Here is a 22,981-nt window from a genome sequence, read left to right on the forward strand (position 1 = left end):
CAGTTGGGTGCGTTCATCCCCGGTTCTTTTAGGGCGTTCAAACCCGGTGTTCGTTGGGCGTTCATCCCTCGGTCGTTTTGTATAGGGGTGGCCGGGCCAGGGAAGCGTTTAATAGTAGCCGAACTCTGTCACAGTGCCTTATTTGGTTGCGTTCAATAGTTTGGAGGAGCTTGGGCTGTTCTCCACCTCAGTGTGGGTGAATCCCCGACTATGGATGACGAAGGGGTGGGTGATCCCCTGAGGACGTGCCTCGTTAAACGTCACGAAATGGACGTATACGTTGGCTCAGTTCTTGAGTTCAAGTATACTCTGTGTCAGTCAATATGGAGAAGGTATCGGTGGCGGCTGGCAGAGCATCCATGGTTGTGGAGTTCGCTGGTCAATAGATTGGTATTGGTGGCGACGAGCGGGCTGTCCATGGCCGAGGTCCTACATTGTTGCAGCTCCGCCTCGGTGGGGTTGACGACGATGTCAATTCTGCCCAGTGCTTCTGAATGTCAAAGTGAAGAAATGCAATAAAGCGTGGGTAACGGTGGAAGTAACTATGCCCCTCTTAAAATCAGCAACATCTTTGTCTGCCATGTTTCACAACTTCAGAGTGTACCATCAGGTTCAGGAATGGATGGGTAACTCGCTACCACCGGAGGAATGGGGCTGGAGGATCCAAGACTCATGCCTCATTCCCATCCATTCCGCTCCTCAATCCTTGTTGGACCTTGTGCGCTGCAATTGTCAGGTTGCGTCAAGGACTTGATTGCTCCCTAGCCTGTTCAGAGTGCAGAGGTGTGTGCGCGAATATGTCGGCACAACATTTGGATGAGGACATGGAGTGAAGATTACATGTAGGCCTACAGTCAAGGCATGTTTCAAGCTTGATCTCATTTAAGGTTTCAATCTGTGTGCTGATATGCATCATGGTTTTCATGGAAAAACATATTACTAAGACAAATTTGTATGTGCAGAAAATTCAATGATAATAAATCGTTTATCACCTAATGTGATTGACTTTGTTTGATGACTTTGGTCATTTTGGGGTAAGGGTACCCCCAAAGTGCACATATACATTCAAAACAGGTTATATCTGATGGTTGTATGTGAAAGAACACCCTAGAAAACCAATGTATAGACATAAATTATATGAAAATAGCATGTTCAGAAGCAGAGATACGCACTTCTTTGTGTGATGCTGTGACATGAAGGCCCCACATTTCAACCCCTGAATTTACATTGATCCACTAAGTATATAATGGTATACTTTTAATATGTTCTTTGGATGTCTCTAGGGATCACATAAAACCTTGAATGATTACTATTGCAATTTTCCCTGGGTAAAACCACAGATTGACTGGACTATTATTCCTTTTTATTTTTTACCTACAGGAGGGACTGCTCCACTTCCCAAAACTTTTGGAATAGACCAAAGGAGAAGAACATCATCAGAATCATGTTGAATTCCTGGAGAAGCTGATTGAAAATTTCAAGACTCGCTTTGATGACTTCACATTAGGAAAACAAGTCCTACTGTACATTGAAAACCCATTTCTGGTCAGAAATGTCAGAGAGTTCTCTGCAGAAGCACAACAAATCTTCCCATGGGCCAGTGCTGCTTCTCTGCGAAGTAAGTTGATAGACCTCCAGGAAAACCTTGCACTGAAAGAGGCTGACTGTGACGCTCCCACCTTCTGGACAAAGATGGTTACTGCAGCTAATTTCCCTCTCCTGCATAAGATGGCACTTCACATTCTCACAATGTTTGGCTCAACATACAGCTGTGAGTCTGCATTCTCAACAATGAACATGGTGAAGAACAAGTACTCACCAATGAACGCTTGCATCAATGTCTCCGCTTGGCCATCACACCTTTTGTGCCAAAGTTCAAAGTCTTGGCAACAGACCAAAGGTGCCACTTCTCTCATTAAGCAACAGTGTTTGATACAATGTACAATAGTTCTGGACTTATTTGGACTTTGATTCTTGGGATAGTTTGATTCACCTTTGGTGGGTGGGTGGGTGGGTGAACCGGTTGGGGGGATGGGGAAAATGGGGAAATGGTGATTTGCAGATCCCATTTAATTTAATTTTCTATGTAATTTTATGTTTTATTTAATTTAATTTTATATGTAATTGTATGTTTTATTTAATTAAATTTTATATGTAATTTTACGTTTTATTTAATTTAATTTTATATGTAATTTTATGTTTTATTTAATTTCATTTTATATATTTTATATAATTTCATTTTATATTATATATATTTTATATTTAATTGTATATTTTTAATTTAATAATTTAATTAGAATTGTTTAAAAGCTTGACTGACCTTAATAAACGGACCTTTGTTTTTGTGGACCTTTAAGATTTGAATTTAGTACCCCTGGTCTATACCATGGGGGAGTTAAGGCTAAGGACATTTTTCTAGATATAAATCTTCTCTTTATCTCAATAATAACCCTTATATGTCCTCACTGAAGCAAAATTTCAAATTTCAATCTTTATTTATCATACCTTTTTCTGGTTTTGTGCCTTGATGATGTAAATTCCTCTCTCATTGATGGATGTAGCCAAGGACAGAGATGAAAGTTCAACAGATCCATGGCTTTCCTTGATGGTTTTTAACCACTCAAGATGGCGTGCGGTGTCCCGCTGTAATCACAGAGCAAACACAGAAGTCTATCAATGTATATGGAGATTGGAATGGGAAAGGTTGCTGGCATTAAATAATAATCTCACATTGTCTTTGTTTTCTACAAATGACTAATGAAATAATTTGTTGAAATTGTTGAAAGAGGTCTAAAATGTTTATTGAAAAAAATGTTGCTGTGCTGGTTGGCAGAGATGCAACAATTAACTGTAACATAAAGGATGGAATCTAACCAGCTTCTTTGGTATCTTCTTGTCATTTTCAAGTGCTTTCCACAATTTTGTCAATGACTCTTTGAAGGCTTGGAAGTCAGAGTTTGACTCAAGTCCATAAAGCATGGAAGAGTAACCAAGGACGGAATCATGGAAACAGGCCACTCGATCCACATCCAGGTCATTTTCTCCAGCAGAGATGGATGCCAGGTCAACAAACACCTTCAGCTCATTGATATCTGCAATGACAGCATTTTGTATCATTCATTGCTGATTTACATTAACTAGTACTAATGCTTCTGTGTACGTCTTGGTAACCAAATTATATTTACCTTCAAGTGCTTCTTTAAGCCACAGGACAAAGTTTTTGCTCAGACTGAGTTCCTGAAGGCATTCCCTGCGATCATCTGTAATGTCCTTAAGAATGTTTTTGGTCTCCATCAAGGTGTCGTCAATGTAATCCAGACTCTTTTTCTTAAAGTCAGCTGCATTCTGAAAAAAATAAATGGTATACAATTGCTGAGTATATGATGCATGATTTCAGTTCAGAAAGCTTTGTAAAAGAACAATGGTCTTGACGGCAGAATGGGAGGTCCATTTTACAATATATTCAATAAATGTAAATTTTCCTCAAAATTCAAATATCTAGAAGTGAGGGTGGATGTTCTGTCACAAGTAAATGAGTTCCATTTTCAATGTATAGCATATTTAAATTTATATTCTTTCAATACAAAAATAACACATATACGTATCCTCAGAGTAAAAGAACACATTTGAGCCTTGAACAACTGTACTCTAATATACTCAAAGAATACTCATAAACATCTGGAAAATCAATCTGCCATAGCTGAACACAGCAAAACATTCTATTATATCACAAAAAGTCTTGTTTAATTTGTGAGTTGAGGCCATGTGAGCAGTACTGTTTCACAACTCACCATTTCTAGCAATTTCTGCAGTACTTCAAAGTCTCCGTTTGGACATACTGTCTCCTTGATATTTATGATGATCCTGGCAGATTCCACTGCAAGATGAAGATCGTGGTAATGTTCAATCTGCTGAATCCTACACTTGATCCATCTTCTGTTATCAGATGGATTGATTCTGCACATGATCTCCAAATCTTTCTCCATGTCAACATAGCTTCCTTTGTAGACCTCAAAGATGCTGTCAACTTCCTCCAGTGATAGAACTCCACTCTTCAAATCGTTATAGAGCCCAGTGTACTTGTTGTAGCAGCTCTGGAATATTCTGCTGTAGATCAGATCTAGAGTGTAGATTTCTTCATTTCCATCCAGCTGTTCTGTGTCTTCTGTGTCCAGTTGGTCTCTTGACAGCTCATCCACTTGGTTTGTCCAGCCCATTTGGAAGATTAAGCTCTCCTTAATGGAATGTAGTTCAGATGCCATCTGTCGTGTCTCATCACTAAGGTTGAAGTATGTGACCAAGCCAGTTACAGCAGAGGTCTGTCCGTCAAGTCTGTTAACCTCCATGAACTCATTCAGGGTCATCATCTCAATGTTATGTTGAATTTTTTTGTCCAACCCCTTGAAGTCAACTGTAGATCAAAATGACATTAAAAAAAATATTACGCATAAGTTGTTCCTGTATAAATTCAACAGTAGAGTGTCATGGCACGGTCCTAGACAACATTTACTCTCTGTTCTCAGATCCAAGTCTGGAGCGAGGCTTCATTTCATCGACTCAGGAAAACGATCACAATTGGTACTGTGTCTCAACAATTTTGACCGTTAATTACACAGTGAAGTGAAATTCTGCACGAATTGTAGAAAAATTTTACTACTTTGATCTTTCTATCAACAAGCACAGATCCTGGGGCGTCCTGGTGGTACAGTGGCTCAAAAAATAACCAAAAAAATAAATAAATAAATAAAAATAAGCACAGATCCTGCACAGACCCACGGCACGTGTTCAATTCTATACACGGCAACATGGTAACTAGAAGGGCACTTGGAGAGCGCAAACCTCCGCCAAGGTTCGTGCTATTATTGCTTGTTCGTGAGTCGGATCCGGATCCGCTCCGCTCCAAAATTTAATGGGTTCTTCCTTGGCCCATGCTACACCCTTCCACAAAGTTTCATGAAAATCGGGCCAGTAGTTTTTCCATAATCCTGCTAACAGACAAACAGACAAACAAATGGCACCAAAAACATAACCTCCTTGGCGGAGGTAATTACCTAAATCCACTAACTTTACTTAAATACCACAAGATAATAACATTACCTACCGTTAAAGTTTGTTAGGGCAGAAGAAGACGTGTTACAGTTTACAAATCCGTTACTAACACAGCTGAGTTTGGAGTAAAATGTGGAATCTTAAGTTTCACTTTTTTTTTCACACCAGGAGATTCTGTGGATTGAGTACAATGCTGCTGGTCTGTGCATCTCCAAATGACAAACATAACGTGATGCGCACATCAGGCGCATTATAGATTGATTTAGATCAATTTCTCTACACTGACCAAATTTTGATTTTGTGCCCCTGTTTGGGAAACACTCCATCTCACAGTCAAAGACACCCTGTAGAGGTCATCTGACAAAATGCATCATCTCACAAAGCGACAGGTGACGGACTGACTGACTGCCTGACCTGAATTTGTCTTGTGTTGCCCTTGGCTGTGGCATGGGAAAAACTACTAAGTAACTACTAACTACTAAGAAGTGGTAGTCAAGCACAAGCACAAATTGTCCCCTATCTGAAAGGACCCACTACATGTGATCCTTGAGGTTTAGAGTTTGCATTGTTTCATTACAAGCATATTAAATCATGCAGACTAAATGTTTCTAACGACACTGAAGACCAGTGTTGGGGCGGGGTTGGGCAAAAATTCAATATTGTCTATCGTCTTTCTTTCTTGTATTTCTGAATTATCACATGGCCTTGTTTGACTGAAAATCTTTAATGAAAAATTAGAAAGATTATGTTGTGCCTGTTGTATCATTGGTCTTCAGTAGTTTCATCTTCTTCAACATAATTGATGTAAGAGGATGACCAACACTTGTCGGCAACATAAAGCCAGGCTGTTGGTTTAAGTAATACAAAAGTAATAGTCATCATAATAATATAATCATAATATAATGCATTATTATGCACAATAAGTAATACTGCAACATAAACACACTACTTTTAATTGAGACTAATAAGTAATAAGCACTATATTACATTTTGGAAGTAACGTCCCCAACACTGATGAAGACACAGTCAAAACTTAATTTTGTTTACATTTGGAAGATAGTGCATCAAATTCCATCCATTAGCTGCAGTTATTACACAGCTTTGTTGAGTACTCAGTTCTGGTTGGCCAGTGAACACTACGCTTTAGCTCCCCCTTATAAACAGAAAATCTAATGGACTCACCTCTGGCTCACTTACATGAATCAATCAATAGGGTTTGTGTAAACAGTAAAGTGTAGCTCTTTATAGCTAGCTAGCAACTATAACCAATATTTCTGATAAAATATTCATGTTCTCTCCTTCGTCTAAATTACTGCACTAGTTTTTACAAGTCTCGTCCCCAGATGATTGTGCGCTACGCGTTGGCGGTTGCTAGGTTACGCTTTAGGTATTAGCCGAACAGCATTCCGACGTGGTTGTTGTTTCAAGGGGGACAGTAAACGACGACGGCAATTTTCGCATTTGCCTTGCTGAATTCCGGATTGGCCAAAGCCACTAGCACGTGAAAACACATGCTTCAACTCATTCAAGAAATACACATTTAAATAAACTATACTAATGTATGTGGAAAAACATTATGTAGCACATTATTCTCATCCTAAGGCATGGTTTTGGGAAATCGTGTTTTAAACATTTTGCTCTCACAAAGTGCCATGGCTACTTACCTCTGATATGTTTTGGAAGCTCCTGGCAGATCTGTAGAAGACCCTTGACCAGCTCCTTATCAGTGTGGACAGCTTCTGCTTCCACTTTTCTTAGTCCCAGTAATCTTCTCATGTTTCTCTCATCTTTACAACGTCCATCATCACACAAGCCATCTAGGATGAGAAAAACACTTGCATGGATGAATAAAAATACATAAGTGAAATTAGTCCCTAGTACTTACTAAACTAGTGGTGGTGCTGTGGAGCTCAGTGGGTAGAGCAGAGCACTAACACCACCAGGGTCAAGGGTTTAAAGAATATGCATGCAATGTATTTTAATGTGCTCTGGATGATAATGTCCACAAAATGGTGTATATATATATATATATACACACACACACACACACACACACACGCACTCACAAGTACACACACACACACACACACACACACACAGGTGTCATACCACACACATACTTCAAATAAGGTACTTTGGATAAAAGTGTCCTCTCTGTGTGAATTCAATATTGAATTTTATAAACATTTGACTTTAACCAAATGTGTTCTACATCACCTCCAGAGGGTGTACTTGTGTGGATTGGAGTAGTGTTAAGAAGAGGAAAAAGAAAGAGAAGGAAGAAGAGCAACGGAATAAACAGAGGACTTCAACAGTCAGCACTAAATTCAATAGAATCAAACAGCTGAAAACAGGCAACAGTGTCAAACATTCACTGTATCTTGAACTGGATCCTAGTTGACCTGAACTAGTTGACAAAACTGGTGCTAAATATGGAACTGTTCATTTCCTTAGTAGTAGTAGTGATATCAAATTTTTAGATATTAATTGGTATCAAACTCAAAATTCTCATATCGTGAAAACAGCAATATATACAAAAAGCTTCAACCTCTAAATTAATTATTGGTCATAGTCACCTATCTTCAGTAACTCAGCAAATTCACGGTCATTCTGGAGGATTTGGTTCAGAGTTTTCATTTGGATGTTGCCACTGAGGAATTTCTCTGAAACAGATTTGAATGCTGAACTCGCCACAGTCATCATGATTTGAGCATCAGCAGACAACTTGTCCATCAGTTTTTCTCTTGCACCTGAAAAACAGTAACATTTCAGTAGTCAGCTAAAATGTGGTTGCGTATGCTGAGAAAGATAGTACAGATGCTTAAGGTGAGGCGGGGCTAAGTTGTAAAAAAACACACTTAGTTTTCCACCAATAGCCACTGAATTTGGGGTACACCTGTAAAATGCCACTGAAATAATGACGTGACCAATTTTTCGGGCCAAAATAACTCTGCTTGCTGCGTGCACTGATGCACTGTCTATGTGGACAGCTTATTTGAAGCTTCTGGCAGCTATTGACCGCTTGTTCGCTCTCTATATTGTATATTAGGAGCTAGTATAACAGGCATAAAGAAAGACCATTAGCAACACTAGCCAGTTAGGTGTCCCCCAAGTACTAAGTAAGTTGTGTGCATCTATGGCATATAGTAGATAAAAACATGCACCTGTCATTTGGAAGATAGTTTTGGCCATGGGCCAGTTTAGAAGGTACTCCATCACAAACTCCTCGCCTTCAATGTAATGTCCATTGATGTCAATGGGCCACAACTTGAGCACAATCACAGACATCAATTTCCCAAACTTGCTGATATCATATTTCTTCAACAGAGCAGAAACGGCTCCCCCAGATTTATCCTAAACAGAACAAAATTAAACATGAGACATGAATGAATGTATCAAAATAATTACAAACAAAAAAACATTACAAACTGAACTAATGAATCTCTCACATTTGTACTGTCTTTTGACTAAAAGGTGGCCCTGCCTACCTGCCTGAATGGTTCGTTCAGTCCAATATAGCAACCGAGCTGTTAACCTGTACATCAACAACTGAACTATAGAATGAACTTAACAAATTGGACAGTATTATGCTTCAGCCATGAGCCACCAAGTCAGATGTTTTTTGGGTATCACATAATGAAGAAGAATTTGCTAACACTTGTTTTGTGTTTACAAGCGTGTCAGCTTCCTTAGACTGTTTGGGGGCACAGTCAAACCAGACACTGACTGATTAGGAATTTCGATTCAGTTCCCTTGGTGAAAAAAAAACCTACCTGACAAACAGCAGCAACTGCCTCCAAAGCACATTTCTCCACTGAGTTGTACAACAAAGATTTTGTCTCACTTAGTTTTTCCATCTTGTCACAGTAGATTCTAATTTGATCCGTTAGAGTTTCCTAGAACACAAGAATCCAGATGGTCCTGGCAGTTTTGTTGTAGAAAGTGCAATGTAAGCAATGTCAAGACAAACACAAAGGCCATTTTACCTGCTTTAGTTTTCCTTCGAAGTCATCGTTGAAGGTGGTTCTCCAGACTGAGGTGAGTTCCTTATGATTGAAGGAGAGTGAGATTAACCTGTTCCATACCTAGAAAGTGAGACAAGACATGGATTTGAATAGTTAACACAGAAGGGCTAAGTAAGAATTGTCAGTGCTTGGGCCATATGAAAATGTCTTTAATATGAGATATGTGCAACCATGACAGAGAGGATAATTATTCATTGCTGTTAACTCTTACCTCAATTTCCTTTGCTGAGGCAAACTGTGTTTTGTCATGCCATACATTCAGCAATTTGTTTGTGAATGTATATCTCCGCCATTCCCTCATTATTTCTAACGTCTCCCGAACTGCCTCTTCATGGATTTTTGCTCTTGACTGGAATGACAGTGATCAGTTTTTATGGATACCTCAATATTTTGATTTGATGATTTTAGCTGGTTATGTTTCATCACCAAACACTTGTTTTAGGGGAAAACACTTTACATTACTCCTGTGATTTTCCTAACTTGGTTAGCATTTTAAGCATTTCTCACTGAAACCAAGAGACTCCTTGTGTGCCTTCCTTTCAATGAGGAATGCCAACAATAAATTGTTTTAGGGAAACTGGAAGACAAGTGTAGAGACTTTTTCCCCGAATATGTCAGATATTTGGGAGAAAAATAACTAATGACAAATTCACAATATCTAGGTTTACATTTAGGTTGTATTAATCATTTTGTCTACACACAATAGACAAAATAATGAGTATGAAGCTATTGCTGTGGTCCAAAGCATCTGAAGTGCTCACTATGCTTTGGTATGAGAATAGGGACCCATCAGACTGAACTGATGGATGAGTCTCACCTGGGAATTAGCACAGTCATATTTCTCGGTAATCAGACAGAACAGATCAAGGAAGTGAAGGGGAATTTCCCAGCGGTCTGAGTTTGTAGTGCGGTGGCAGATAATACTAAGAAGTGTCACTGCGGTTTTCAAGCAAAACTCTCCGTACTTGTCATCATAACTATGAAAAAACAATGAGATTATTTTCAGCGTATGCATGAAGATTGCCACAAATTAGAAATTTGTTGAAATTAGTAGATATACCGCATTACAGTGGTAAATTTAGTGCATTACTTTTTTTTTACCTGTTTTTTTGATGGCTTTCTCTTTTGATGAGATGAAATACCAAGTCTTTCATGGCCTGTAAAAGTAGAATCAACTTTAGCATCTGTAATCTGTAATTTGTAGACACAGTTCAACAGGGGAGAGATGGTATGCTTTGACAAGTTACCACTTTAAAAAGTTAAAGCAAGTGGTACATTTCAATGGAAAATATGATGATATGGATACATACCACATAGTTGTAGTTTGTGATTCCAGATTTGAGATGTAACAGCATGTGATGAAGAATGTCCAAGAGCTCCACGCGCACACTGGATATGAAGCTCATTAGATCATCCAGACTCAACAGAGACATCCAGGAGTGCACAAGCAGACGATCAATGTCCGCCAAGTGTGCATTCTCTTTCATCATCTTGATCAGACTCCTATTTCAGAGTCAGGTCGATGTTTGTGTTAAGAGAAATTCAAACAAAAATAAGTGCTTCCTGTTCTGACAGGCTGCTTATCAGGCAATCACTTTGTATTTCAACAGACAATCATTCTGCATTTAAAGCTGCACTGGACAAGATTTTTATGTAAAAATACACCCATCTTCTCCATCTAAAACAAGAAGCGGGGCTGCAACAGAGAATAGCTTCCCATCCCCAGTATCTGATTCACTACAGATTGGGTCTTATTTTTAATTTATTTTTGTCTCCTAAACAGCAGTGAGTGAGCACTTTCCAGACAAAGCTGGACTCACCAATGTTAGATCTTTTGCCTCTCTCGTTCCTTTTGTATCCTTTGGTATAAAGCATCACAGACTGGCCCGATCGGTAAACATGAGCAAACTGTGTGCAGTTTAGTGATGTCACATTACAGGATTTGTGGGTGTTGAAGTCAATGCTGCCAATGAGCAATGTTGCCTAGTGCAGCTTTAAATACAAAATGTTTTTGCTTTTGAGGAAATTCTGTCCAAACTCTGTTATGCATATTTCAAACGGGTTCCACAAAAAACCTGGAGCAAAACATCTTTTTTGCATTATTATTTCCAGAATCCCTTTTTTTGTGACATACCTAGCATTATGGTCCCTGTAGACATTTGTTCCTTTGCTTCCTTTATGTCCTGTCCAGGAGTCAAACTGTGGATTCCAGGCAGGTGGAACTGGCTCAAACGGCTTGCTGTCTCCTCTCAGTAGGTGAATCAGAGGGATGACCAAGACCCACTTCTCAATGTTGTCTCGTCTAGCGCAGCTGCAAAGTTCCTCAACTGCATCTGCAACACTACAGCAGAGGGGGAATCAGTGTTTAGCTCAATGATATCAAGAGGGGAAATGTTTAAAGATGTTACACCAATAACCTATAAAAACACTTGGAAAGTTGACTATATTTTTGTTAAAAATACAGTATACTACATATACTTAGGTTTTTACCCTGGACTGAATATATCCTCTCTCTTGTAAATGCAACAAATGTATTTTATGATCTCATGTCTTTAATGGTCAAAGTGCTCTAAAATTTTCCTCATTTGCAAATTCTAATAGTTTTGGTTCCGTTTTCCCACATGATATGTTAAGTTGCTTCAATAAACTTTGCTTGTCAGCCCTTCGATGCTATTGCTAGAACTAGATCCAAATTCTCTGTTAGTATATCTCCTTGGATAGTTGAAAGCATTCATTACCTAAAAAGGGACTGTAATAGGGCTGTACAATGGAAAACTACTAAGCTTCTGGTCCATTACCAGTAAAATCTTTATAGCTGTGTCCTGCAATGGCCCATGCGCAGTTACGTTTTTTTTTTAAACCTTTAGGAAGAACGATCAACTGAAAGACTTATACTAGCTGGTGGTCACAACTAAAAATTTAAGGTGTAAGAGCAAAATGTTTCTTGGAGCTAAGCACTACCAACCAGCATGAAATTCCAGTCTGGCTTTTGCACTGCCCCTGTAACATACTTGCGTACTGATGAATGCCGATGCAGACTATGTCTTATTATTGTTATTTATTGTACTTGTCTTATCCCTATAGCTGTGGCTTTTTTTTTTATTTTCCTTGGTTTAGAAGTTGTAACTTTGCTTGAAAAAGTGCCATATAAAGATTATTATTGTACTGTATTGATGACTGCTATTTCATGGTTTAACATTAACCGTAGATTAATTACCCCTTATGATCTGGTAAAGGACTTCTGAAGTTTTCCCAGTAAGTGATGAAATGGTCAGGTGGCTGCCTAGGCAGGCATAGAAGATCGCATAGATTACATAGTTGATCTGTGATGCTCTTTTTCAGATACTTGTTGTAAACAAGCAGAGCAATAACTCCGGCATGCAGAGGGGGTAATAAGACTTGAGGTTTTTCACTCCCTTTTCTGGGTTTGGGAATGATGTGTTCCTCGAGAAAATCTTTCAGCAGACTTTCCACCTGGAAAAAGAACAGGAAGCAGTTAATGTCTGATGTCCAATTCAATTATAAGCTGTTATAACCTGTTAGATTCTGATGAACAATTCTTGCTGAAAATTGTTTATATTCATTGACATCTGGCATTTTTATGTGACCGAGTTTGGCTCCATGATATATTCACCATTTGAAAAAAGTGGCATCTGCTCTTTCAAAGTGACTGGATGTATATCATTTTGGAATATAACCATTCATATTTACCTGCTCTCGACCATATGGTAATCCCCACGGTCTTTCCATGCCATCATGAAGAAGGGGATATTTGTATGTATGAAAGAACTGTTTTAGCAGGACAAAGAAGTTCTCCACATTTGGTTTATTCCAGGTTGTAAGAAGATCAAAGATGATTCTCAGCATCTCCCCTCCAGCTAGTTGTCTCCCTTTCATTACAGCTTTTTTGGTATTATCCCACATTCCAAAGAAACTTTTCTTCAGTTCTGAATAGATCACGTCATCATATTGGTGCCACTCCCCTTGAAAATCAAACAGTTTCACAAAATTAATGAAGATACATAAATTGTTACATATGCATATCATCTTTATTACTATAAGTTGGTTCACAGAACTTGATGTCTCTATACCACAGGGTGGCCGAGATGCCTGAAAATGCGAGTCTCAGTCCTATAACAAGAACTGTGGTGCGGTTTGTTAGGAGTGAGAATGTAATGCAACCAACTACAGGAAACAACCCCAAAACACAAGGGATTATGGGTAGAAGGAGACGGATACAGTTCCTGATGCTTGGAAAGCCGAATTTAACAAAATTAACTCTGGGCTGATGCTCAGCTATTTCTTAATGTGTTCTTCGTGTGGTATAAACACCAGAAAAGAAGATACAGATAAGTCCATCATACCTAGCTAAAGTTAGTGACTAGAATCAGATTTGTTTTGACACCCCCAGTAAAATCTCTAACCTGGCAGGATGACAGATCACCAAAACTCTGTCCAATAAATTAGCTAATTGTTGAGTAATTGAGTACAGCAAATCAGTCTACATTCTTCTGTAAACATAATGAAAAGTTGTTGCTGAATGCCAGTGTAGAGAACTGATAGTAGAATACCTTCATGTGTTAAAAGCTCCTGCTTGATGGACAGGCACCTGTTGATGTATTGATTCTCGTCTTTCTGGTAGATGACCTCAAACCTGTCCTCAAAATACTTTCCACCATGCTTGTAAACAATGTATTTATAAGGTATGCTGTTATGAATTCTGCTTTTCTGAATCATGAGCCGTCCTTCAACAAGGAATCTGTTGTCCCCTAGAGGCCTGTGCAACACAAACAATTATTATTAGAGATGGGATATGCAGTAATGTGACAAATGCAGAAACAATCTTTCATCATTCTGGTAATTAAATAATTAATTAATTGGAGTAATTAATATGTATTTTCATATCGAAATGTAAAAATAACATGAGAAAAAACATTAGAATCTGATTTAATTATTTTTAACTCTGTTTTGCAATGGAGAATTTAGGAAATATTCATGTTTGTATTATTGTGAAACCGATATATTCCAAAAGAAGCCATACTTAGAGAAGGACATTTTCAAGCCGCCTGTGTCCCAGTTTCCGAACAAGTATTCAGATCTTAGGAAAATCAAGTCCTTTGATGGATCCAGATTGAGATCTTTGGATGTGACAGCATGGAAGTACACCGTCACACATTCACTGCTAGGAGTGTGTGTACTTGGTAAACTATTCAGAAAAATAGAAGCATAAACAAATGTCAGTTTTGTATTTTCTGTATAGAATAACAAAAAATACAATGCTAAAATGTTTTGTATCCCGTAGCATTACTGGGTCAGGAATAAAGTGCTTTGTATAGTTTGTTCTGTGTAGCTCAATGGGTAGAGCCAGGTACCAACACTGCAAGGGTTAGGGGTTCAGTTCCCACTGGGGTCATCCATCCTAAAATTAACTGCATTCATAATCTTGTAAAGCACTTTGGACAATGCATCCACAAATAAACATACTCGTTATTGTATAAACATTTATCAGTGTTTGTTGTAGGGCAAGGAAGCATGTTGACCAATTTGAGTTGTTGTACCATATGAATGTAATGTATACTATTGACATGTCCATTCAGACTGAGGAGGCACAATATCTAACATCAGATATAAAACAAACTTTGCTGTTGCTTTTCATTTGCAGTATTTAGTTATGATGTTTCTAAATGTGTCTGATCATTCACCAGTTCTCTCTGTTCCTCTTCACTCCACAAGATAGCCTAACTGTATTTGAAAATGCAGATACTGCCAAGCTGGCAGTAGATGCACCTATTCATATGTGGTTTTATTAGCAATGTTCTCATATGATTAGCACTGAGGCAGCCTGATATTCAGACTGAATGGCCATATTGCTCAGTCTGAGATTGCCTCCATCTTAGCCATTTTCTGTGTAGGTTAGAGTTCGATCTTCCCCGAACCGATCACTAGTGACTGACGTATCCGTCCACTCTGACATTACTTTCAGTGACACTGATGCTGGCCGTATTTACTAACTTTACCAAGAATGTTGGTAGTTTTTCACAAAAATATTGTCTTTGCAAATACAATATGTTGGTTAAGGAATGATTTAAACACCAGACACTTTGAATTGCTTGACCAACCTTGAAGAGTGGGTGGGTCGCAACTCAGGAGTCTGGAACCAGGCTAGAACTGAGGAGATGTTTGTCTGAATTTGTGCCTGGTTGAAAATTTGTGTGCACTATGTACATCCCTTGGAACATACAGTATATGTAGTTCAAAAGGAGGTTCCAAAGGGTCAACTTTAAAATCTAGGAACTTGCTTTCTTGACACTCATTGAAAGCACACTTTAATCTAAAAATCCCCAGAGTGCACTGAGGGTTAATATTAAACTTACGCCTGTGGTGCTTGAGGTTGCTTGGATCTTGTAATGATATCTGCTGCCACCAGACGGTCTGTCTCCACATTGCTCTGACTGGCAGGTGAGGAGGAGGAGGTTGGTGACCTGGAGACATCTACACCACCCGTAACTGGTTGCTGAACTGGTTTCTTTTCCAACTGTGTGTTTGCTTTTCCATCTGCTTTAGTATCGGCAGCCTGTGAACAAGTTAACTGTTATTGAAGCGTAAACAAAGGCATCAGCGATGGGCTGTTAACATCAGACTATAGAGAGGCTGAAACTTTAGGTTGCATAAGTAAGTTTCCCATTCTTTTTTCTCATAGGGAATTTGACTATTATCCATAATGGTTAATGGTTTTAACAGAGTAAGGTAGCAGACTTACCATGAGCTGCCAGATTGTTAAATGAGTATATGAGTTCCTTTAGAAACCACCAGCCAACCTGATTTAAACTTCATTATTAAGCAATTGTGTTTTATTCCTGAGTTCCTTATGAAATACTACACTACCAACAATCTTCAGCAAGCTCCCACCATTCAGAGACGTCAGTGTTACCATGAAAATGATACCAGCTCCGATATTGTAGGTAATGCAAGTAAGGTAATGTTAGCCGGTGCCGCTCCACCATGGTTTTACTATCAGACATGAAAATCTTTACAAATCAGTAATCAGTATTATATTATCATATATTATTAGCATCATTATTATTAAGTATTGTTGTTGAAAATGAGGTTAAGAGAATTAATTACATTGATGAGTAGTTCATTCCCTCTTAAATACTTTATGTACACAGTCTTGTACCCTTGCCGTTGTTTTTTTTTATATATATTTTTTCTCAATATATTGTTAAAATCTCATGATTCAACTGGCAGCTGTTTGGGTCAGTTCAAAAGGTTAAAACTCTTTATATTGGGATTTTCTAAACAATTCAGCTCTATTAAGGATTTAAAACAAAAAAAAGAATATGATTATATCTATGAGATGTAACTTTAGTGTTAGTTTGAGTACTACCTTTGTGTTTTTGGCTGTCTCCTGTGTTGATGAAGTTGGGGCAGTAGTACGCTCTGTTCGTCTTGCATTTGGCTCATTTGAGTGACGAACGGTTTCATCTCCTGCAGCTTGGCCTTCATTCCTGCCAGTCTGTTTAGTGAATGACTGCTGTTCATTTTTGATTTGATTCTCATTACTAGACTCATCTTCTGGCCTCCTGGACAGCTGCTGTGTCTCATGGGAGGTCTTCTTATCTCTATCTAGTATTTCAGAGGAAGGCTGCTTTGCCACTGGGTCACATTGTTCAGGTCTTTGCTTTGGCAACTCAGGTGCAGTAGAACCGGTTTCTTTGGTTGGCGTTGGTGATGACGCAGGGTTAGTCAGAGGTTCAGATTGACTGCTGCTTTGCTTTTCAGCAGGAACTCGCTCTGCATCAGGGCAATCATCTGCATTGGTCTCTGATGGAGCCCTGGTCTGTTGGTCTGACAGTTTTTCACAGGCAGACGTAGGAGAGGATGGTGAGGAGGAAAGGTTTGATCCAGGGGCTACAGCACATGGCTGAGGGTTACTGTCAGGGGGGCATGGTGTACCAGGTAACCTCTCTTCCTCCGTCCTACTCTCTGCGACTTGTGGCTTCCTGGTTGTGACTAACTGGCCGTCTGAGAGCGTCTGTTGGGGGAATGATGGGGTGGCACTGGTTTCCACTGTAGCTGGACTGGAAGTGTTGTCTGGTGGGTCCTGTTGGGGTAACACAGGTAGGTATAGGTATAAAGTATAACTTTTAAGTTATTCTAAGAGGCAGAGCTGTTCTAAAGGCAGAAATAACTACATCTACACCACCCGTAACTGGTTGCTGAACTGGTTTCTTTGCCAGCTGTGTGTTTGCTTTTCCATCTGCTTTAGTATCAGCAGCCTGTGAACAAGTTAACTGTTATTGAAGCATAAACAAAGGCATCAGCGATGGGCTGTTAACATCAGACTATAGAGAGGCTAAAACATTAGGTTGCATAAGTAAATTTCCCATTCATTTTTCTCATAGGGAGCTCCTGTAGAAGCCACCAGCCAACCTGAATTAAACTTCATTATTAAGCAATTGTGTTTTATTCCTGAGTTCCTTATGAAATACTACGCTACCAACAATCTTCAGCAAGCTCCCACCATTCAGAGACGTCAGTGTTACCATGAAAATGATACCAGCTCCAATGTTGTAGCTAATGCAAGTAAAGTAATTCAGCACAATTCAGCTCTAATAAGGATTTAAAACAAAAAACAGAATATGATTATATCTATGAGATGTAACTTTAGTGTTAGTTTGAGTACTACCTTTGTGTTTTTGGCTGTCTCCTGTGTTGATGAAGTTGGGGCAGTAGTACGCTCTCTTCGTCTAGCATTTGGCTCATTTGAGTGACGAACGGTCTCATCTCCTGCAGCTTGGCCTTCATTCCTGCCAGTCTGTTTAGTGAATGACTGCTGTTCATTTTTGATTTGATTCTCATTACTAGACTCATCTTCTGGCCTCCTGGACAGCTGCTGTGTCTCATGGGAGGTCTTCTTATCTCTATCTAGTATTTCAGAGGAAGGCTGCTTTGCCACTGGATCACATTCTTCAGGTCTTTGCTTTGGCAACTCAGGTGCAGTAGAACCGGTTTCTTTGGTTGGCGTTGGTGATGATGCAGGGTTAGTCAGAGGTTCAGATTGACTGCTGCTTTGCTTTTCAGCAGGAACTCGCTCTGCATCAGGGCAATCATCTGCATTGGTCTCTGATGGAGCCCTGGTCTGTTGGTCTGACAGTTTTTCACAGGCAGACGTAGGAGAGGATGGTGAGGAGGAAAGGTTTGATCCAGGGGCTACAGCACATGGCTGAGGGTTACTGTCAGGGGGGCATGGTGTACCAGGTAACCTCTCTTCCTCCGTCCTACTCTCTGCGACTTGTGGCTTCCTGGTTGTGACTAACTGGCCGTCTGAGAGCGTCTGTTGGGGGAATGATGGCGTGGCACTGGTTTCCACTGTAGCTGGACTGGCAGTGTTGTCTGGCGGGTCCTGTGGTGTAACACAGGTAGGTATAGGTATAAAGTATAACTTTTAAGTTATTCTAAGAGGCAGAGCTGTTCTAAAGGCAGAAATAATCTCATTGGTTGAGTTAAATCTCAATGGGCGGAGCCAAAGAACCACAGCTAAGTGGCAAACTTGAATGGCAAAGAAAGAACTAAAATATTAATAAACAATATATGACTTCTTTTATCATTCATTCATGCATGGGCGTAATTTTAGGTAGGAACGGTAGGGACATGTCCCTACCATTTTTGAAGGCCTGTTTAATTGTCCCTACCAGTAATTCTGATCAATGATCATAAAACATTTTAGGCTGAGGCTTGATGGGCTCCACCTGTTTTGCTCCCGTCACATGCGCTACCTTGACTGATCAAAGCAGAGCCAGCTGCGCACAGTGTGCAGTCTGCTGGTGACGTAGCGAAGCTCGTTACCGGCGGGACTGGAGAAAATGCAAGATATGGTCCACTCCATCCCAGTCTGTGGTAGACTCAGGTCATCAGCTAACATTACATATTCACTGAATAAACCTTATAATATTATGAATGAATTCACATAAAATATTAATTACATATGTAGCCAGGTGGGTCAATAGGACTGTTCCCACTAACTCCAGGGCAGAGTGGACAATACCGCGAGACTAGACCAGGAAGAGTAGGAAACCATTTTCGTGATCGCCACGTTGAGCGGCAGTGGAAGTCCAGAATTCTAGGTTGGTAAATATCTGGTAAAATATGTTGTATGCACAAAATATCAATCGATGTACATTAGTAATAGTGTGTACAAACATATATTGACCATTAACTCGCAGGTGTGGTTGGATGTCAACAGATTTTCCCGGAGTAATCCCGTCAGCTCATGGCCGCCAGTCTATTGAGAAACTTATAATGTAGTGGCATGTGTACTTGGATAACTGTACTGACATGTCGTAGTGAGTATCTTTACAGAATTCTTACATACTGTCAAACATGTTGTACAGAACTGTGAATGTTAGGTTTATAACTGAATGTGGTTGTATTTTATTTAATTTTCTCAGGAAAGAACCACTACAGTTATTTGTACTCCAGGATGTTAAGCTAGTTACTGTACTTAAGAACCATTCATAGTGTACTTAGTGAAGTTACAGTGCATTTAGTGTATAAGGCGGTGTGAAGAGTATACTAGTTTAGGTTGAAGAGTCCTCTCAAGCGCCTTAGGTTGTGTTTTTTATATACAACGACTGTGCATTGAAGATTTTGTCTTTTGCTTTCAATCTTTTTGGAGACTGATTTTATTTTTTATTTTTTTAAAAAGCAGAACGGAATCACCCTTGTTTCCAATTTTAACTAATTTCCAAAATCAATCATTTGGTTCAGAATAAAGAATCCTTAAGAGATTTTTGTGTCCTGCGCTGGTTTAATTTCGCCAGGCTACACATACAAGCCAGTTGCTGTTTTGGCGACTTGTTTCCAGTTTCCACTGTATTTTGCTAACAGCTAGCAGCACTGGCTCAGCAGCTTGTGGCCAACGTGTCAGTGTGTGGCTGAATGTTTTGATATTAGAACTAACAACAGCATTTCACTCTAGGATAAACATGCAAGTAGGCCTAATGGTACTGTTTAAGTCATAGAAACACTAATCCTATTCCCATAGTTTTCTATTCATATTGGATTCATATTTTATCAGATGAGTGAAGCAATTAGTTGCGTTGATGTGTGTTGATGATGTATTCATGTCCATAGCATTCATGATGTTGAAGGTCAGCAGCTAGCTAACTAGCTTACCTAGATAGCTATAGGCTAGTATGGCTAGTTTGAACTTGGAAGGTCAGCTAGGCTAACTAGCTAACCTAGATAACTTAGTATGGCTATATTGTATTTTTTTCAGTTCATAGCAGAGCGCTAGGCTTCATAATATTAGCTTCCTCCTCTGTTGCCTCTTGTCTTTTTCACTGGGATTTAGTCTGTTACTTAGCTAAAAAAAAAACTGGTTCTTTGTCTCCACCCACTGAGGTTTAACTCAACCAAAGAGAATATTTTGGCCTCCGGCACAGCTCTGCCTCCGAGAAATGTTTGTATTAAAAGTCTAATGGGCATTAGCTGGAAAACACGGGGATTCCTGCCATAGGAGAAACCTGTTCCCTTTCTTTATGACCTTGATTACAGCCCTAGATAACAGATATAACTCGAGGTTGGTGTAAACTTGTATGCGGAAATATGCCACAATGTCAGTAAAGGGAAGTGGTTAAATATGGCTTGTGAACACCACACTAGAATGGAATGCTCTCTCTCTCTTTCGATTTCTTTAACCACTATGACACAAATTCAAAGCTTAGTAACAGTTTTACTGAGCAAAAAAATCATGAAACAGTTTTTTGGCCATTTCACCTTTTCCTGGGCATTGTCTTCTGGTTCTTCTTTAGAGTCTTTGTGTGATGGAAGCTGGTCTTCATCCTCTCTCTGGTGCCTCCCCTCACCAGTGACTGAGGCTTGATGTGCTGAGGTGGTCACATCTGATAACAATATGTGTTATGTGACATATTAGCAATGATAATAAAACTAAGGAACTTGAATGATACATTTATATAGCACTTTTCTTCTGTCTCTTCCATATTGGGTTCCCAGCTATCAATAAACTATACTATTGCAGGATAATGACAGGAAAAGAAGATACAGTGTAGGGTCACAAAAACGGGACTCATGATTTCTCCTCTTATTAGTTCTGGTTAAACATGAAGCTGCTACATTGTGAAATGGTTGCACATGAGAAAGCTTTATGACTAAGGCAAGACATAAAAAAACAAGATATGATATCAGTATAAGACATGATCAAAACAGCTGATGATAGCTCTAAACCATACTGCTGTATGAAGAGAGCTTTTAGAGAAATAATCAGGTCAAGAGTAATATGAACTTTGAACATTTTTTCTGGGTAACAGACCATTTTATTGTACTTGTACATGACAACTGGTTGAGAATTCACTATATGAAGAAGTCATATCTAAAATACAATATATGCATGATGCAAGATATGCAATATTCATTCAGCATATTTAAAAGAGGAACCACTCAGAAAGATGGTGAGTTCCCTCCTATCCTTTATAAAGTGCCATAATATGTTTTTGTTGTCACTTTCTTCATATGGTGGCTGTCTCATATTAGAAAGAAAGTCGAACTACTAACATTCAGTGAATGTTATTGGCAATTAATACGTAGCTCAAGATCAATGTGGCATGAGCCAGTGCAGGACCTTTCAACAAAATGCCTACTTGTCTGGAGTCAGATGTCCACAAAAATGATACAATTAACAGTAATCCCTCATAAATTTCTGTCAGACATTTTGATCATCGTTAATTTCGGTGGGAAACTTACCTTGGGTGGAAACGTTGGTCTTGGCAGATAACTTGAAGCCACATTCACGGCAGAATTTATCTGATCTTTCCACTTTATGCCCACAATCGGGGCAAAACATGTTGGTGTGCCTGTTTAAAATATTAGCATTAAAAGCAGTATTCCTCCATGTCTCTTTTTTGTATAGTATTGGACTTCTTTCTTTTATCTTCATTGTTCTTTACTTCCTTCCTCTGCAGGATAACGATGTCAGTAGACCAACTGTCTTAAGAAGTAACGGGAAGCCTTTCCTGTAGCTCATGCATTTTTTCATTTACAAAAAAACAAAAAACAAAAAACTATAGTAATCCTATAATGAATTTTACACGGCTACTATACAGGTATCACAGCAAATCATGTTATACCATGGGAGATAAAAAAAAAAAAAAAAAAAAAGTACGACTATAAACTCAGTCACACTATCAGTCCCTGTAGTCCCTGTTTCATAGGGTTAAACCTCATAATACATCATCAATAAGCTCTATTGATCATTTTATCAATTACATCGATGGATTGGTTCAGATGACCTACCTTGTTTGCGCTTCTTCACAGCATTGTCGATAATGGAAATCTGCGCTGAGTCTGAGCACATTATATACTGGGTCATGCATTTACTTTCGTTTTCTATTCCTGTGATCTGACAACATTTATTGAAAAAGGTGTGGCTGCTTTGGCATTTTCTGCCCGACTTGTTTTTAACCAAGTTCATATGTCACACCATATTTAGTCAGCCTCCCTAACAAAAAGAACTGCAGTAATCCTATGATCAGGTTTAGAAGGATACTACACAAATACCACAGTAAAACTATAAACTATTTCTATTGGAATATTATAGTGATACCATAGCAAAGTACCATAAGATCACTATAAACTCACCATTGAGTACCACAGTTTAAATACTGAAAATCGTTCGGCTTGAGGGAGTTGTCATATCCCATCAATTAAGAAGCAACTGTTAAGAAATAATTCAGAATCAACCATTAACTATCAAATTATGGTAAGGCAATGAATAGTATTGATTGAACTGAAACTGAATTGGACCTTTTGGAGATAAAACCCCATAGATTATGTCTGTTCATTTTCCCCACTGAATATAAATTGTTATTATATCGGTATTATTATTA

General features: G+C 39.0%; 1 protein-coding gene across 1 annotated transcript in view; it reads right to left on the bottom strand.

Annotated features, from left to right (window-relative positions):
- The window catches only part of LOC139660167 (E3 ubiquitin-protein ligase rnf213-alpha-like), a gene marked incomplete at its 3' end in the record, with an annotated part of 59,591 nt that extends 37,504 nt beyond the window's left edge, over positions 1–22,087 (bottom strand). The window contains exons 1-23 of the mRNA XM_071538239.1: positions 21,840–22,087; positions 20,856–20,980; positions 17,764–18,480; positions 16,462–17,178; positions 15,449–15,648; positions 14,116–14,280; positions 13,646–13,851; positions 12,786–13,057; positions 12,292–12,548; positions 11,209–11,415; positions 10,385–10,577; positions 10,176–10,231; positions 9,892–10,051; positions 9,286–9,423; positions 9,036–9,134; positions 8,823–8,945; positions 8,214–8,403; positions 7,626–7,799; positions 6,714–6,866; positions 3,792–4,411; positions 3,186–3,345; positions 2,875–3,092; positions 2,506–2,643 (exon numbers count right to left, since the gene is read on the bottom strand). Of these exons, the coding sequence (XP_071394340.1) occupies positions 2,506–2,643; positions 2,875–3,092; positions 3,186–3,345; positions 3,792–4,411; positions 6,714–6,866; positions 7,626–7,799; positions 8,214–8,403; positions 8,823–8,945; positions 9,036–9,134; positions 9,286–9,423; positions 9,892–10,051; positions 10,176–10,231; positions 10,385–10,577; positions 11,209–11,415; positions 12,292–12,548; positions 12,786–13,057; positions 13,646–13,851; positions 14,116–14,280; positions 15,449–15,648; positions 16,462–17,178; positions 17,764–18,480; positions 20,856–20,980; positions 21,840–22,032 (5,481 nt within the window). The remainder of the gene's footprint in view (positions 1–2,505; positions 2,644–2,874; positions 3,093–3,185; positions 3,346–3,791; positions 4,412–6,713; positions 6,867–7,625; positions 7,800–8,213; positions 8,404–8,822; positions 8,946–9,035; positions 9,135–9,285; positions 9,424–9,891; positions 10,052–10,175; positions 10,232–10,384; positions 10,578–11,208; positions 11,416–12,291; positions 12,549–12,785; positions 13,058–13,645; positions 13,852–14,115; positions 14,281–15,448; positions 15,649–16,461; positions 17,179–17,763; positions 18,481–20,855; positions 20,981–21,839) is intronic.
- Positions 22,088–22,981: the final 894 nt, after the last annotated feature.

This window comes from Centroberyx affinis, unplaced genomic scaffold, assembly GCF_046629955.1.
Source record: "Centroberyx affinis isolate AG114_WGS23_722 - 3 ecotype Tasmania unplaced genomic scaffold, CSIRO-AGI_Caff_v1 ptg003230l_1, whole genome shotgun sequence".
In the NCBI taxonomy this organism is placed as follows: Eukaryota; Metazoa; Chordata; class Actinopteri; order Beryciformes; family Berycidae; genus Centroberyx; species Centroberyx affinis.